Here is a 14435-nt window from a genome sequence, read left to right as displayed (position 1 = left end):
ATACCCCCTTCCTTCTAGACCATCGCGTAGCGCGACGCCCCTTTTTTCTTAATTTCTAGGAATTTGCATCGCGAAGCGTGATGATTAATATAACCTGCCCATCGCGTAGCGCGATGGGTCTAGAAACCAAAATTTTATTTTCAGCCCCTGGACTTTGTTAACTCGTTACTTCTTGGTCTATCTTCCATAGTTCAAAAAAACTAAAGCGGCCCATATGCGGCTCGCGGCGATGCGAGGGTGCGAAGTGCAAAGTGCCCCATCAAAACGCCACATTATGCCCATCGTCCGAGTCCGATTCCATGCACGTCGGGTGCTTCACACCCTCCGCTAGGACTAGTGAGAGTGGTTAGCCACACAAGAACATTATCATGGAAAACCCCTTTCTTATAAAGTGCTTCTATTTTCTTCCTACTTTCCATGTGGGATGGAGTTTCCATACTTATTTTCCTTAACATAAACATGCCTTCATTTCTTTACTTTATTTTTCCCTTTTACTTATTTCATAAATATTTTTGGTCCTCTAACTTTATAAAGTTGTCAAATTTTGACCGAAATTTTGGGAATGTTACACAAAAGATCATTCAAATGATGCTAATTTATGCGTAGCGGATAGTGTTGCTACACATAATTTCCTAAAATCTCAAAAATATTTTTACGAATTGAAACCAACAAAGGAAAATATAAATACAATATCAGGTCTTTCAAACATACAAGAAGGAGTGGGAAAAGCTAATTTAGAATTACCAAATGGTACAAAACTTTTAATAGAAAATGCTCCATTTTCCCCAAAATCAACCATAAATTTATTGAGTTTCAAAAATATATCATAATGGATATGATACCTAGTTGAGGACTGTTGATAATGAAAAGTATTTACATATTGTAAAGAGAAGTCATATATTGGAAAGGCTGTCAATGCTCCACTCTGGGTTGCATTATACATATATAAATGTACCTCAAGCACATATGGCAGTCAAAGAAAACTGTTGTGATTCTGGTATCGTAAATCTATGGCATGACAGATTAGGCCATCCAGGATCTACAATGATGAAAAGGATCATTAAAAATATACATGGGCATCCACTGAAAGATCAAAAGATCCATAAAATAGATAAAATGCCTCAATGTACATCTTGTTCTCTTAGGAAATTAATTACAAGGCCTTCGCCATTTTAAAGTTGATAAAGAGTCACCGATGTTTCATGAAAGAATTCAAGGTGACATATGTGGACCAATTCATCCACCATGTAGACCAGTCAGATACTTCATGGTTTTAATTGATGCATCCAACAGATGGTCTTCTGTCTCTTTATTATCGACTTGTAATGTCGCTTTTACACAATTTCTTGCTTAAATTATCCAATTGCAAGCGTATTTTCCCGATTATATCATTAAAAGAGTAAGGCTCGATAATGCGAGAGAATTTGCATCGCATGCTTTCGATGATTATTGCATGTCTGTGGGGATTGTTGTTCAACACCTTGTTACTCACGTACACACGCAAAATGGTTTAGCTAAGTCGTTGATCAAATGCCTATAGCTGATAGCTAGACCATTAATAATACGGCAAAACTCCCTGTTTCTATTTGGGGTCATGCAATTCTGCATGCTGGATCATTAATTCATGTGAGACCAAGTGCAAATCATAAATACTCTCCCATACAAATTGTTTCCAGAAATGAGCCAAACATCTCCCACCCTAGAATTTTTGGGTATGCTATGTATGTTCCTGATGTGTGGGTGAAAGAATGTGCTTTAAGTGTTTTATATCATGCATTTTACTTGTTTATGTGTATTGAACACGAGTACTTTGATTGGTTTTATGTTTTCAGGTGCTCGGAGCTTAAAGGAACTAATTTGGAGCACTTAGGATGGCAAGAAATTGAGTTATGGGCAAAAAGGAAGCAATCGAAGCTATCCGGGGCACTTAAAGTAAAACGGGTATATCCGGGGCTAGAAAATGAGTTACGGGACCTATAATATATGAATTTTGGGTTTCTCGATGAGACGAGTATGAAAATGGAATAAAAACTACCGTAAGGCAGAACATCACCACCGTAGCCTACGGTCCTATCGTAAGCTACAGTGGGCCATCGTAGGCTATGGTCTGGCCTAACGGGGAAAGTCGGTCTTTTTTGGTTTTTTCTTCCATATTTCAGCACAGTTTAGAACAAATATAGTTCATATCCTAGCCACCTTGGACGATTTTGGGGCTTGGATTCATCATCTTAACACCTTCTAATAACCAATTCTTCCATAGTTTCATCCTTCCAATCCATAATTGAGCTAATCATGATGTAGAGGCAAGGCTAAATCACTCGTGGCCACTTCAGGTGTAGGGTTTGCATATGAAGTGATTATTTTAATGAATATTACATGTATTGGGATTTAGTTTTGATTAATCTTTTGGTTGATTGAATCTATATGTTTACTGGAACCGATTAAACAGTTGTTTCTGGGACTTTCGTTTATCATCAATTATTTGATTTGTGTTCATCAACATTTAGGATTAAGTTCTTGTCGTAATTGAACTGTTTGCCATCAATCATTGATAGATGCTGAGGTTTGTATTAATGAACTGGTAATTAGGTAACCATGTTCAATTGTGTCAATTCTTTGGATTAAGTTATGTGAATTATCATAACCAAACTATTGTGTCTAGTAATCATTTATCTATTCTAATAAATGAATCATGTCTATATGATTTCCCAATTGGTATAAATTATCATTAATCAGTTTATTGCACATCCCGAACTTGAAGTGTTGTCACTCTTTTCTCAATTGTTTTACAACCAAATTAATATTTTAACTGCTTGACATCGTTTGTTCGCCTAGATAAAATCAACTAATAAACAACCAACTTGCTTGGAACTTTTCACTGATTCTCTGTGGATTCGACACCTTACTTGCCCTAGCTAGTAGGTAATTTATAAATATTTTGATTGACCTTAGTTCCTATTGCTCCACCACAAAGCATAAAAATGGGTCTTCAAAAAAGGTTGGGAATATATATTGGATATGAAGCGTCTTCCATCATAAGATATCTTGAACCTTTAACAGGTGATATATATACAGCACGTTTTGCTGATAGCCATTTTAACGAGGCAATATTCCCAGCATTAGGGAGAGAAATGAAAGGGCAAGAAAGATATATCATGATCAAAAGCGTGTGATAAAAAGCGTTAAGAGGCGTGTTAATCTCTTAAACGAGCAACAAACTGGACGTTCGCCTCATTGTTTTCCGTGATGTGTGATAAAAACTCGCTAGTATGAAGTTGCATTAGTCGTGCTCTGATAAGTTGAGAGTGTTACACAAATCACTGGTCTGTTTGCCCATATAAATTAACAAGAAAACATGCTTTATTATGTTATCATAAATTTTTAGATGAGTTATAAAATTGGTTAATAAACTTCATGCATTAAATAGGAATATCCATAGCTAGAAACTAACTGGAATATGCGATAAATTTTGCGTATAGATTCATACACATGATGAAAATGTTATACGCGACTGTAGGTTCACGTACAATTGAAATTTATACACATTTCATTTGATACACGAATTAAAGGTGATACGCGACAATTGAGCTACGCAACACCCGACTATAACGATGAATTTTTTCAGACATAGCTATAGCTAGAAGGTATATTTATCCCACCAAAATGTGCCTAGTTTCCTAATTTTCTCAAAGACAAATCAACAATTTCTTCTATAATGATTACATATCATATGATAAAAAGTATACAATGTTAAATAAAATTCAACCCACCTTAAATATACTATATGAATGATGAAACCCTAACAAGCAAATTTCCAAAGAGAAAAAAAAAACATAAAAATTCTTAAAGATCATAACCCTTTTTAGTACTAGAAAAGATTTCTTGATCAAACTTGAATCAAGACCTAGTAGCAAGTTTAACGTCTCATACTAAATGGAGATTCAGAAACATCCATAGATCTGTCATCTTCTTCCTTAATATTATTGACCATAACCGCAACTTGGTTGATGCCAGGCCTTGAGTCTGGAGACCGGTCAACGCACTTTATCGCTATTTGCAGCAAATTCACCATCCTCTCTTCACTTGCGCCTTCTCGAATCAGGGCTCGGTCAAACACTTCAACGGTCCATTCTTCTTTAACCACGGACACGACCCATGTAGCCAGGTCCATCCCATTGTTTTCAACCATGGGCATCTTTCCCGTCAAGAGCTCGAGAAATATGACTCCTAATGCATGAATATCAGCTCTGAATGCAGATTCATTTTGATCACCATTGGAATGCTGAAAAGTGTCGCTAATGAGTGGCGAGCTGTCGGTGTTGTTCATTGTCATTAGACCGTACTCGCTGATGGAAGGCTCCATGTTCTTGTTGAATAAAATGTTTGAGGACTTTAGGTTTCCATGAGCGATACCGTCTGGATGAAGCTCGTTATGCATGAATGCTAGAGCGTCAGCTATGGCGCATGCGACTCCGATCCTGCTGCTCCAGTCAAATGTTTGACCTGTTGACATTCCTGCAAATTCTTGGTTAGGTATAAAAGAGAACCATAACAAGGGAGATAGGGTTTAAACCATTTACTGGTTTGGTTTCACGATTGGCCTTCTGAAATTCTGGTTGGTTGGTTAAGAATTTTCATACTGTACTGAACGGTTTGGTTTATGGTTATACTGAAGACCGTTAAGGAAAAACTGAACTGGCCAAACCGTAGGATTTTGGGCTATGTAACTTTTTATATTTTACTTGGCTCGTTAATAATTTTAAGTTTGACTATGCACATAATTGGGCTTTGCTTATGCAACGGAATGGCTTGGTTTGGTTCAGTTTTAATTTTCAACAGTTTCAGTTAGTAATACATATGTATTATAATTAAAAATACTTATATGTATTGTGATTGTTTGATTCCTATACGTAAAAAGATTAAAAAATCACGAAGGCAATTTTTATTATTTTTATCAAAATTTTATAGATTAAACCATCTTTTTTTTTTATTATCTAAATATTTTTGTCAGTTCCATTTTGGCTACCAGTTCCAAACCATAAACCGCGAAGCCAATTTTCCGAACCTGTTCGCTCCTAACCCAACTGAACCGGCTAACATAGCTCAATTTGATGCCGAGCAGTTTCAATGGATTTTGAGCATCCCTTAGTAACAGTTGGGATCACAGTTTGAACTAAAAACAGTCAAAACTGGACTGTAATTTGAGACACAAGAAAATGAAAGATATGTACCGTGAAGGAGTTTGAGGAGGCTTCCATTCGGTTGATACTCGTACACCAAAAGCTTCTCTTGTCGAGAACAATAAAACGCGACAACCGGCAACACATTAGGATGCTTCACAATATTCAACCTTTTCATCCTTAACTTAAAATCATTCGATGGCAACACCCAATCTTTAATCCTTTTAACCGCGAGTGTCATGTGGTGTTCTTCACAGTTCACCTTATACACACTCCCATGCTTCCCTCGCCCCAACAACTCCGCGGGCGCCTTCAGCAACTCCTCAAATTTCAGCCCGTTTACTTCCGGGCTCGTTAGAACAATCAAAGACGAAGAAACAGGCCCACTCTCAAAGGAGGTACCATTATACCCCTCGGATTTACTCATACCAACACTTTTAAACTCGTTTGATGCAAAAGTGTATGCTGTTGAAACATCTTTATGATCAATTTCTTTTATTACCTCTTCTTGTTTCTTTCCTCTTTTACATACCTTGAACATTATAATGAGAAGTACGATTAAACCCACGAGAGCATAGCCCGAATACATGAGAATCTCGGTTGATGTCGGCCCGTTCTTTGTGGACTCACCCGAGACATTTGAGTTTTGGGCCGCAGAGTCCGGGTCTTCACACTTGTCGGGCAAAGGGTCGCCACATAACCGAGGATTACCAAAATAACTAGTGGCGGTAAAACGGTCCCCACCCTGTGGAATTGGGCCCGAGAAATCATTATTGGAGACATTGAAAGAGACTAAATTTAAAAAGTCGAATTCAGGTATGGGGCCTGATAGTTGATTGTTTTGAGCCGTAAACTCGATTAAACCCGAGATTCGGGCCAGGCTCGGTAAAGAGCCTGAGAACCCGTTATCTGAAATCTCGAGTTTCTTGAGATTGCTTAACCGGGAGAGAGAATCGGGAAGCGTACCCGAGAATTTGTTATGGCTTATGTATAAGTGAGTGAGGCTTTTGCAATTAGCAATGGTGTCAAAACTTTCTCCATGAAGATTATTATCTTCTAGGCTAATAACAGCAATGGAGGTGGAAAGAGATGCAACATTGCAAATAATACTCGGGTTAAAAGTACCCGAAAGATTAAAATCGTTTAAAACGATTGACTTAACGGATGGTATTTGATCGTAACACATGATACCGGTCCATTTACTCATGCAAGGATCAGAAGTTCGGTTCCAGCCAGAAACAGGAACCGATTGGGAAAAGTTCCTGGAAAGATTTTCAAAAAAACCGACCAGTGAACGGATAGCTTCCACATCAACTGATTTAGCTGTGTTGGTGAGCAAGAATAATGAAAGAAATAATATCCATACGGGAATTATCTTCATTTTGGATCAAGATGGCATCAAACAGGATTACTAAACAAAGAAAAGAAAGGTTTTCAAGAGCTAAAAGTGTGATTATCTGCGGATTTTAATTGCTGTAGAGACGGATATTACAATGAAGGTGAATTTGGAATTCATGATGTTTGATTTTGGAAGATGACAACACTTTAGTACAAAAGGCCGGCTTTTGAAAGGATTTGTAGTACAAGATCCTGTGCAAGTTTATGCAGTAAAGATGCCATTTTTAATTATATAATTGATCATCCATGATGCTGACAAAAAAAAAGAAAAAAAAGAAGTTAGATAAATATACCTTGTAATCTATCTTCTTGTTAGCCATAGGTATATTATGTTATAAAGTTTATTGGCCACAAGCAATATATGTAATCATTATATATTTAATCATCAATTCATGAATTTAGGTGCTACTTATGAAATCTTCGCAACAAGCTAACAAGTATACAAAACGGAGTTAAAGTGAATGAAATATCGATCTTTTGAGTTTGAAACGATAGTGATACGAGAATTGTTGGAAGTTATCTGCTTATCACACAATGGAAGGGGTGTAAACTTTTTACACAAATTTAACAGTTTTGAGTTTAGTTTAAACGAGTTTGTGTCAAACCCGTTAACACGCTTAACTGAACGAGGCATGCTCGTGTCAGCCCAACAGGTTCACGGGCCAGTTAATTATTTTTTAAAATGTGTTTTATATAATAACTTGAACTATTATTGCTTTAAACATAATTGCTTTAAAAACATTGTGTCAGCCCGCGGATACATGCGTCGTGTTTAGGTTCATCTGTGACACGGTTTTTGGGTTTGTGTAATTGGTTCGTGTTGAGTTTGACATGCCAACCAAGAAACAAATCCAGTTTAACAGCCTGCACATAGGTGATGAACATGAATGCGTTTATAGAGAAGTCTATGTTTAATAAGATCCTTATTTGTGTTTTCCTTGCGAAAAATCCAGTCTGCGTGGCTTACAATTTTTGAACATTCTTCTTCATTTTATATATTTCTTTTGTAATATTTATTTAGACTGATTTCATTGTATTTATTTGCTTTTCCATGTTTCACTTATTTAATAGGAACTTCATTCTCTTATATATTATCCTACATGTCTATTCTTCAAAAGGCTTTCACTATCATAAGAACAAAAAAGAAATTATAACAAAATAGCTACAACAGATAAGCCAAATATTCTTTTACTTACAGAAGAATCACGAAACATGACTCTATCCACTTAAGACTTTGTCTTTGCGGTAGCATCATCAAATCTGCTATAGACAGATAGATGAAGTCAGCTATAAAAATTACCAACAGTTCTTATATAAATAAAATGGAAAACAGCAAGAATTGATCATTCAAGACATTAATCTTAAATTCCAATTTATATTCATCATTATAAGTATTCACTTGTAAGTATTCATTACACATCTAAAGCAGGCATCACAGGCTCTGCTTTTGCTCTAGTTTTACAAGAAACTATGTGATAAAACCCATAAAAAGGGCTGATATTTAATAAACAAAAACTGATGATAATATTTTAGTTCCATAGTGATTTATGTTCTTATGGGTCTGCATTTCCAGCAACATCTTCTTCACTCGACTCGCTTCTTCCATCGCTGACATCATCATAGCTTTCATTGTCATCACTGTCATCTGTCATATTCCCCTTCTTTGCATACAGCTCACAATACTCTGCAACACAAAACCCAAATAAGGATGCGTTCCGATACGTGTTTGGAAAAAAGGTTATCTGATTATTATGATCTCAATTTCATGTAACAAAGATAAGGTACCCTTGACTTTCTTCTCATATTGTTCTTTGTCCTTGATCATCAATGATGCTGCCTCACCGTTTAACGGGTCAGAAGGATTTGGGTATAGCAAAAGTTGGGGCAGAAAAACCTCAAATACATTTAAAAGATCTGTGCTTAAAAAGATATCAAATGAAATTATAATGAATATGTCGACTCTAGTACCGTTTAATCTCTTAATGTGTAAAACATATAGATAGCGACCATTACCAAACATGGGACTCCATGACTGATTAATGACATCCAAGCAGACAGAACCAGACCTGCAATTGACCTATATCGAGTCAGCAATAACCGTATTCCCACCGTTAAAACTGAAATCAAAATGACAACTCACAACTCATCAACATTCGGGTGGAATATCCTGTTTAAGAAACCTATAGAAGGAGATTTGTATGGATAAGCATCTGGAAGCTCCACACGTACCTTCCAAACACCACCTTCATACAAACCTAATGCAAAACAAAGTAATTATTCAAACGCAAATGAATTATTACTTATATATATACAAATGAACAGTTAATCAAGAAATCTTACTCTCTTTTGGACCATGGAATTCAACATTAAGTTCATTAATCCCATCATTGATCGGCTCCACAACATAGTCACTCATCATGCTTCAACAATAATAATAATAATATTACTTACTAAGTGCAGCATCATTATAACGAAGAGTGAAGCTTAAAAGCAGAATGAAATAATCAAATTGCCTTTTGAAAACAACCTAAGATTAGACTTGTAATTTTGAATCCATCAATCAATTTATCAAATAAGAATAATCAGTATGACATAAGCATAAATTCTTGAACCAAACACTGAAAAGTGCTAATAGTTTGATGACGCATTAATAATAAATAATCCTTACAGCTTCATGACATCCATTTCCCTCCTTTTGCTTGGAGAAGACATCTTTCTTTCTGAAGTTGTATCTATCTAACCTGCAATGCACAGCAAAAACATCAAATCAAAGAACAATAGATTGACTAAGCAGCAACTTCAACTTCAATTTTGTTTATAGGTAAGTTTATTGTACATCAGTGAGTGAGTTGTAGAAGCCCTAAATTTATAAGGGCATTTGAAGTTAGGTCAAATAAACTAACAGACGATTAACCTAACGATTACCGATTGGCGAACAACACAAATCAGAATACGATTAACATAATTTACCCTAGAAAATTAGGTCAAATTGATAATAATAATAATAATAATAATATAATAATAATAATAATAATAATAATAATAATAATAATAATAATAATAATAAAAGCATTAATGGTATGGAATGAAACGATGGATCGGAAACGAACCGAGTATGTTATGTAAGCAAGCAGATCGTTTCGATGGATAGAGAAACGAAATCAATGTGGAATTGAAGAAGAACAAGGAATGTATATATATATATATATATGAGTTAATGGCCATTTTCGTCCATGTGGTTTGCTACTTTCGCCACTTCAGTCCAAAATTTGTATTTTTGTCAATTTAGTCCTCATAGATTTAAATATTAGCCAATTACGTCCTATCCGTCTAACGGCATCCAGCTATGCCGTTAGTTTAAGGGTATTTTTGTCTTTCTCCTTTTTGTTTTGAGTTATTGGTCATTTTCGTCCCTGTGGTTTGATACTTTTGCCAATTCAGTCCAAGTTTGAATTTTTTTCAATTTAAGTCAGTTTTTTTCTATAACCCTAGAGAGCATTATCCAAGCCCAAAACAAGTCTGCATTTACTCTATCTACAACAATAATCACACCCCCTCCTCTCGTATTTAGTTTCTAGACGGTTCCTAAACTCTCCCCCATGGTAGAATTCAATGGTAAAGTGGTCAAAGCAATTCCGTGAAACCGAATTGTACGCAAAAACTAAAAATCGTTTCTTTGATGAATGCATAATATTTAGGGTTTAGAGATTAACATATCATAACGAAAATCTGGGTCGTAATCAACTATTATACATTAATCTACAAAATAATTTTTAGTTTTTTCTGTATAATTCGGTTTCAGGGAATTACCTTGGCCACTTTACCATTGAATTCCACCATGGAGAAGATTTTAGGAAATGTCTAGAAACTAAATATAAGGGGGGGGGGGGGTTATGATTACTGTTGTCAACAGAGTAAATGCATACCAGTATTTGAGGTTGCTCGATGGGTTTAGGCTTGAATTATGCTCTTCAGGGTTATAAACAAAAAACATAAAAAATAAAAAAAACTGAATTAAACTGAACATTAAATTGACAAATTTTCAAACTTTGGACTGAATTGGCAAAGATATCAAACCACAGGGACTAAAATGACCATTAACTCAAAATTAAAAGGAGAAAGACAAAAATACCCTTAAACTAACGGCATAGCTGGATGCCGTTAGACGGATGGAACGTAATTGGCTAATATTTAAAACTATGAGGACTAAATTGACAAAATTAAAAATTTTGGACTGAAGTGGCGAAAGTAGCAAACCATAGGGATGAAAATGGCCATTAACTCTATATATATATATATATATAGAGAGAGAGAGAGAGATGATTGATACGTGTAAGTGCGGATGGATGAGATGAGACGAGACGAGACGAGAGGAAGGTGATGATGACATGATGTTGCAGACACAGATCACGTGCCAAAGATAGATGCCGATGCTAACGGAGTTAACGGAACATATTCTCAGTTATAACTTTCTTTTTTCTTTTTTTATGTTATAACTAGTTTCGATGCGTTAAACCATGAAAAAAGTAGCATTAAAACGTTTTATTAAACTCATTTGTTAATGGGGTTGTTGAACCCACCTTGGGGGGGGGGTACTGTTAAACCAAAAGCAAAGTAGACGTACATTAACACATAAATATTTGACTAAAACGTAAAGCATTGAAAAGATTAACCAAGTAGATTTATGACGAAAACGTTGAAACACACATGTGTTGCAGTGTTTTTAACTCGTAAAATTTAGGCCATAACGCTGAATGAAAATTTGTAAATAATGAAAGGTATTGGGGACCAACGTTTAAAGCGAAAAGTGTTGGAATTAAAAATGAAAAATTTTTTGTGACAAATTTGTAAAAGATAAAAAGTATATAAGTTAAAGGTAAATTATGAAAAGTTTAGGGTTAAAAGTAAAGAAAAAGATTGAAAACTTCTATACATAATGTACAATCTTTAATGGCTTATCCAAATTAGACTAATAAGCACCAAGTACAAGACAAATACATGAAACATTGTATCAACAAACTCCCCTTGTCTTGTGCTTTGTATTGAGCTTTTCAGTACATTCATTTAGAATTCCAGTTCCCCCAGTTAGCAAACTCGAACTACTCTTTGAAATTATAGTGCTAGCTCATTGTCTTCATTTCCATCTTATTTGATTCTCATACAGAGTCTTGATATCATTCTTTGAACAATTTATCAGCCAATACGATCAAGAACGCTGATGAGTCTCTTATTAATACCTTTCCCCAAAACAATAACAGCTTCCTCCGTCTTCTCATGATTATAACATAACTAAAACTCTGTAGAAAAATCTTGTTTCATGATCTTTAGTGGCATCTTCTTTAGCACACGAGAAGCTTTGACTCTTAGCTTGACTCTCCTGAATCCGGTACGAGGTTCAATCTCTGGAACAATATACTGAACAGGAATTTGGGGTTGGAAGAACTTGAAACAAGGGTTCACTTCATAAACTAGCTGGCCATGAAACCATCAGAGCAGTTCAACTTCACCCAATTGATAAACGGTTGGTGTGTGCTGAGTAGTGGTGTAGAAAAAGTTATTAAGTTCTTCTAAAAGTTTGTTCACACAATGTCGAGTTTTAAATTTATAATAATGATTATTATCTTAACTAAACCACACACAAATAGGCAAGTGTACTTATCGCATATGTAGTAAAGTATAGGTAAGAACCAAGTATCAATCTACAGACACACTTGTTTGATTTTACTACTTAATCGTTGTATTTATTTTAACTGGAGGTAAATATTATATTGGTTTTGGTTTGACAAGTAAGTTTTGAACGGAAAGTAAAGACATAAATTAAAAGACAATATTTTGGGGTTTTATATTTTTAAATAGATGATAAAGGATAAAAGTGTATCGTCTTGGTTCAAACTCCTCTTAACTTGGTTCAATAATTAGTTAGTAAACATATGATATGAGCTTGCTATGGTGATTAAATGTGGGATTAACACCTTATTACTAAGTCATGGTAATCCATGATAATTAAACAGAGAGATATGCATAACTTCATGATCTCCACTAAAACATCATTTTATGTAAGCAAGTGGTTTACAATAAATATTCATAAGATAACTCACTTTAAAGATGAGATAATCTCTTAAACTACTAAGTGAATTGCCCTTGATATTTTAGTAAAAATAACCTTTGTATCATACATAAAATACCAATTAAGATTAGTTGAGTTGTAAAGGGTTATCCTTGCATTACCAAGTATTAATCTGCATAACTCTTGAACAATTACAGAACTCATGTAATAACCACCCAAGAGTTCTATGGCTGGATATGCATAAGAAATTCGTGGGGGAAATTGCCGTTTTCTTCACCCCCGTTGTTTCTTGTGAAGCTGGGTATTCCAAACGAGAAAGATGATCGATTGCAAGATTTTCAGCATCCTTTTTGTCCTTGATTTCGATGTCAAATTCTTGTAGAAGTAAAATCCATTGGATCAGACGGGGTTTAGCATCTTGTTTGGCGAACAAGTACTTAATAGCTGCACTGCATGCTCGGTGTTGACGATGGTTTTTGAAAGGACAAGAAAATAACAAAAATTTGTCGAAATCGAATACCACAGCCAAAAGCTCCTTCTTGGTAGTTGTGTAATTCTCGTGAGCATTATTGAGAGTCTTGCTGGAGTAGTAGATCCGATGAAAGTGCTTATCTTTCCTTTGTCCTAAGACTGCTCCAACTGCGAAGTCGCTCGCATCACACATGAGCTCGAATGGTAATGTCCAGTCCGGAGCTATCATAATTGGAGCATTTACAAGCTTGTCCTTCAGAATTTGGAATGCATTCAAACATTCTTCTGAGAAGATGAATGGAGCATCCTTTTCAAGAAGTTGTGTCATTGTCCGGACTATCTTTGAAAAGTCTTTGATGAAACGATGATAAAAACCCGCATGGCCAAGGAAATTTTGGATAGACTTAACAGATGTGGGTGGTGGAAGCTTGGAAATGGTTTCTACTTTTGATCTATCCACCTCTAATCCTGCTTGAGAGATCTTGTGCCAGAGAACAATACCTTCTTTAACCATAAAGTGACATTTTTCCTAGTTTAACACAAGGGTGACTTCCTTACATCGTGCTAACATCCTTTTTTGATTTTCAAGACATAGATTGAAGGAATATCCAAAGACGGGGAAGTTGTCCATGAAGACTTCCATTGAATCCTCAATCATGTCATGAAAGATAGCTACCACACAGTGCTGAAAAGTATCTGGAGCATTACACAGCCCAAAGGGCATTCGTCGGTAAGCGAATGTACCATAGGGACATGTGAATGTCATTTTCTCCTGATCTTTAGATGAGAATGGAATTTGAAAATAACCAGAGAACCTGTCTAGAAGTTAATAGTACATCTTTCCTGATAGACGCTCGAGCATCTGAACAATAAACAGGAGAGGAAAGTAATCTTTCCTAGTGGCATTGTTGAGTTTGTGATAGTCGATGCAAACTCGCCATCACGTGACGGTTTTCATAGGAATCAGCTCATTCTTGTCATTGGTGACTACTGTCATTCCTCATTTCTTCAGAACTACTTGAACAGGACTTACCCAAGGAGAATCGGAAATGGGGTAAATTAATCCTGCATCAAGCAGTTTGATTACTACCTTTTTCACCATGTCTTGTATGTTTGGATTTAGTTGTCTTTGGTGATGCGCTACGGGTTTGAAGTCTTCTTCCATCAACATCTTGTGTGTACAAAATGACGGGCTGATGCCTTTGATGTCCATGATTTTCCAAGCGATGGTTTTCTTATGAGATTTGAGAACTTCGAGTAATATTTCTTTCTCATTGCTTGAAAAGTTGGAAGAAATGATGACAGGTAAATGAGAATTG

General features: G+C 35.7%; 2 protein-coding genes across 2 annotated transcripts; both read right to left on the bottom strand.

Moving 5' to 3' along the window:
* Positions 1–3828: 3828 nt before the first annotated feature.
* Positions 3829–6562, bottom strand: LOC143635068 (inactive leucine-rich repeat receptor-like serine/threonine-protein kinase At1g60630). The gene is made up of 2 exons (XM_077102972.1): positions 5232–6562; positions 3829–4515 (listed from the first exon to the last, which is right to left on the bottom strand). Exons 1-2 carry the CDS (start codon positions 6559–6561, stop codon positions 3917–3919), a joined length of 1929 nt encoding a protein of 642 aa, XP_076959087.1. The 5' UTR covers position 6562; the 3' UTR covers positions 3829–3916.
* A 1411-nt stretch (positions 6563–7973) lies between these two features.
* LOC143635067 (ubiquitin-conjugating enzyme E2 5-like) lies at positions 7974–9348 on the bottom strand. Its single transcript, XM_077102971.1, has 6 exons — positions 9247–9348; positions 8919–8998; positions 8719–8833; positions 8592–8644; positions 8364–8492; positions 7974–8262 (listed from the first exon to the last, which is right to left on the bottom strand). Exons 1-6 carry the CDS (start codon positions 9288–9290, stop codon positions 8132–8134), a joined length of 552 nt encoding a protein of 183 aa, XP_076959086.1. The 5' UTR covers positions 9291–9348; the 3' UTR covers positions 7974–8131.
* Positions 9349–14435: the final 5087 nt, after the last annotated feature.

This window comes from Bidens hawaiensis, unplaced genomic scaffold (genome assembly GCF_021521415.1).
Source record: "Bidens hawaiensis isolate Kalapana, Puna unplaced genomic scaffold, B.hawaiensis_p1.1 tig00007390_1, whole genome shotgun sequence".
Classification (NCBI taxonomy): domain Eukaryota; kingdom Viridiplantae; phylum Streptophyta; class Magnoliopsida; order Asterales; family Asteraceae; genus Bidens; species Bidens hawaiensis.
This window is presented reverse-complemented; position numbering and strand designations above follow the sequence as displayed.

Excerpts from the sequence above, each read along its gene's own strand:
- LOC143635067 (XM_077102971.1), bottom strand. The coding sequence starts at position 9,290 with ATGTCTTCTCCAAGCAAAAGGAGGGAAATGGATGTCATGAAGCT. Across the intron at positions 8,834-8,918 it reads ATTCCATGGTCCAAAAGAGA|GTTTGTATGAAGGTGGTGTT; the intron begins GTAAGATTTCTT and ends GTTTTGCATTAG. Across the intron at positions 8,645-8,718 it reads CACCCGAATGTTGATGAGTT|GTCTGGTTCTGTCTGCTTGG; the intron begins GTGAGTTGTCAT and ends GGTCAATTGCAG.
- LOC143635068 (XM_077102972.1), bottom strand. The coding sequence starts at position 6,561 with ATGAAGATAATTCCCGTATGGATATTATTTCTTTCATTATTCTTGCTC. Across the intron at positions 4,516-5,231 it reads CCTCCTCAAACTCCTTCACG|GAATGTCAACAGGTCAAACA; the intron begins GTACATATCTTT and ends AAGAATTTGCAG.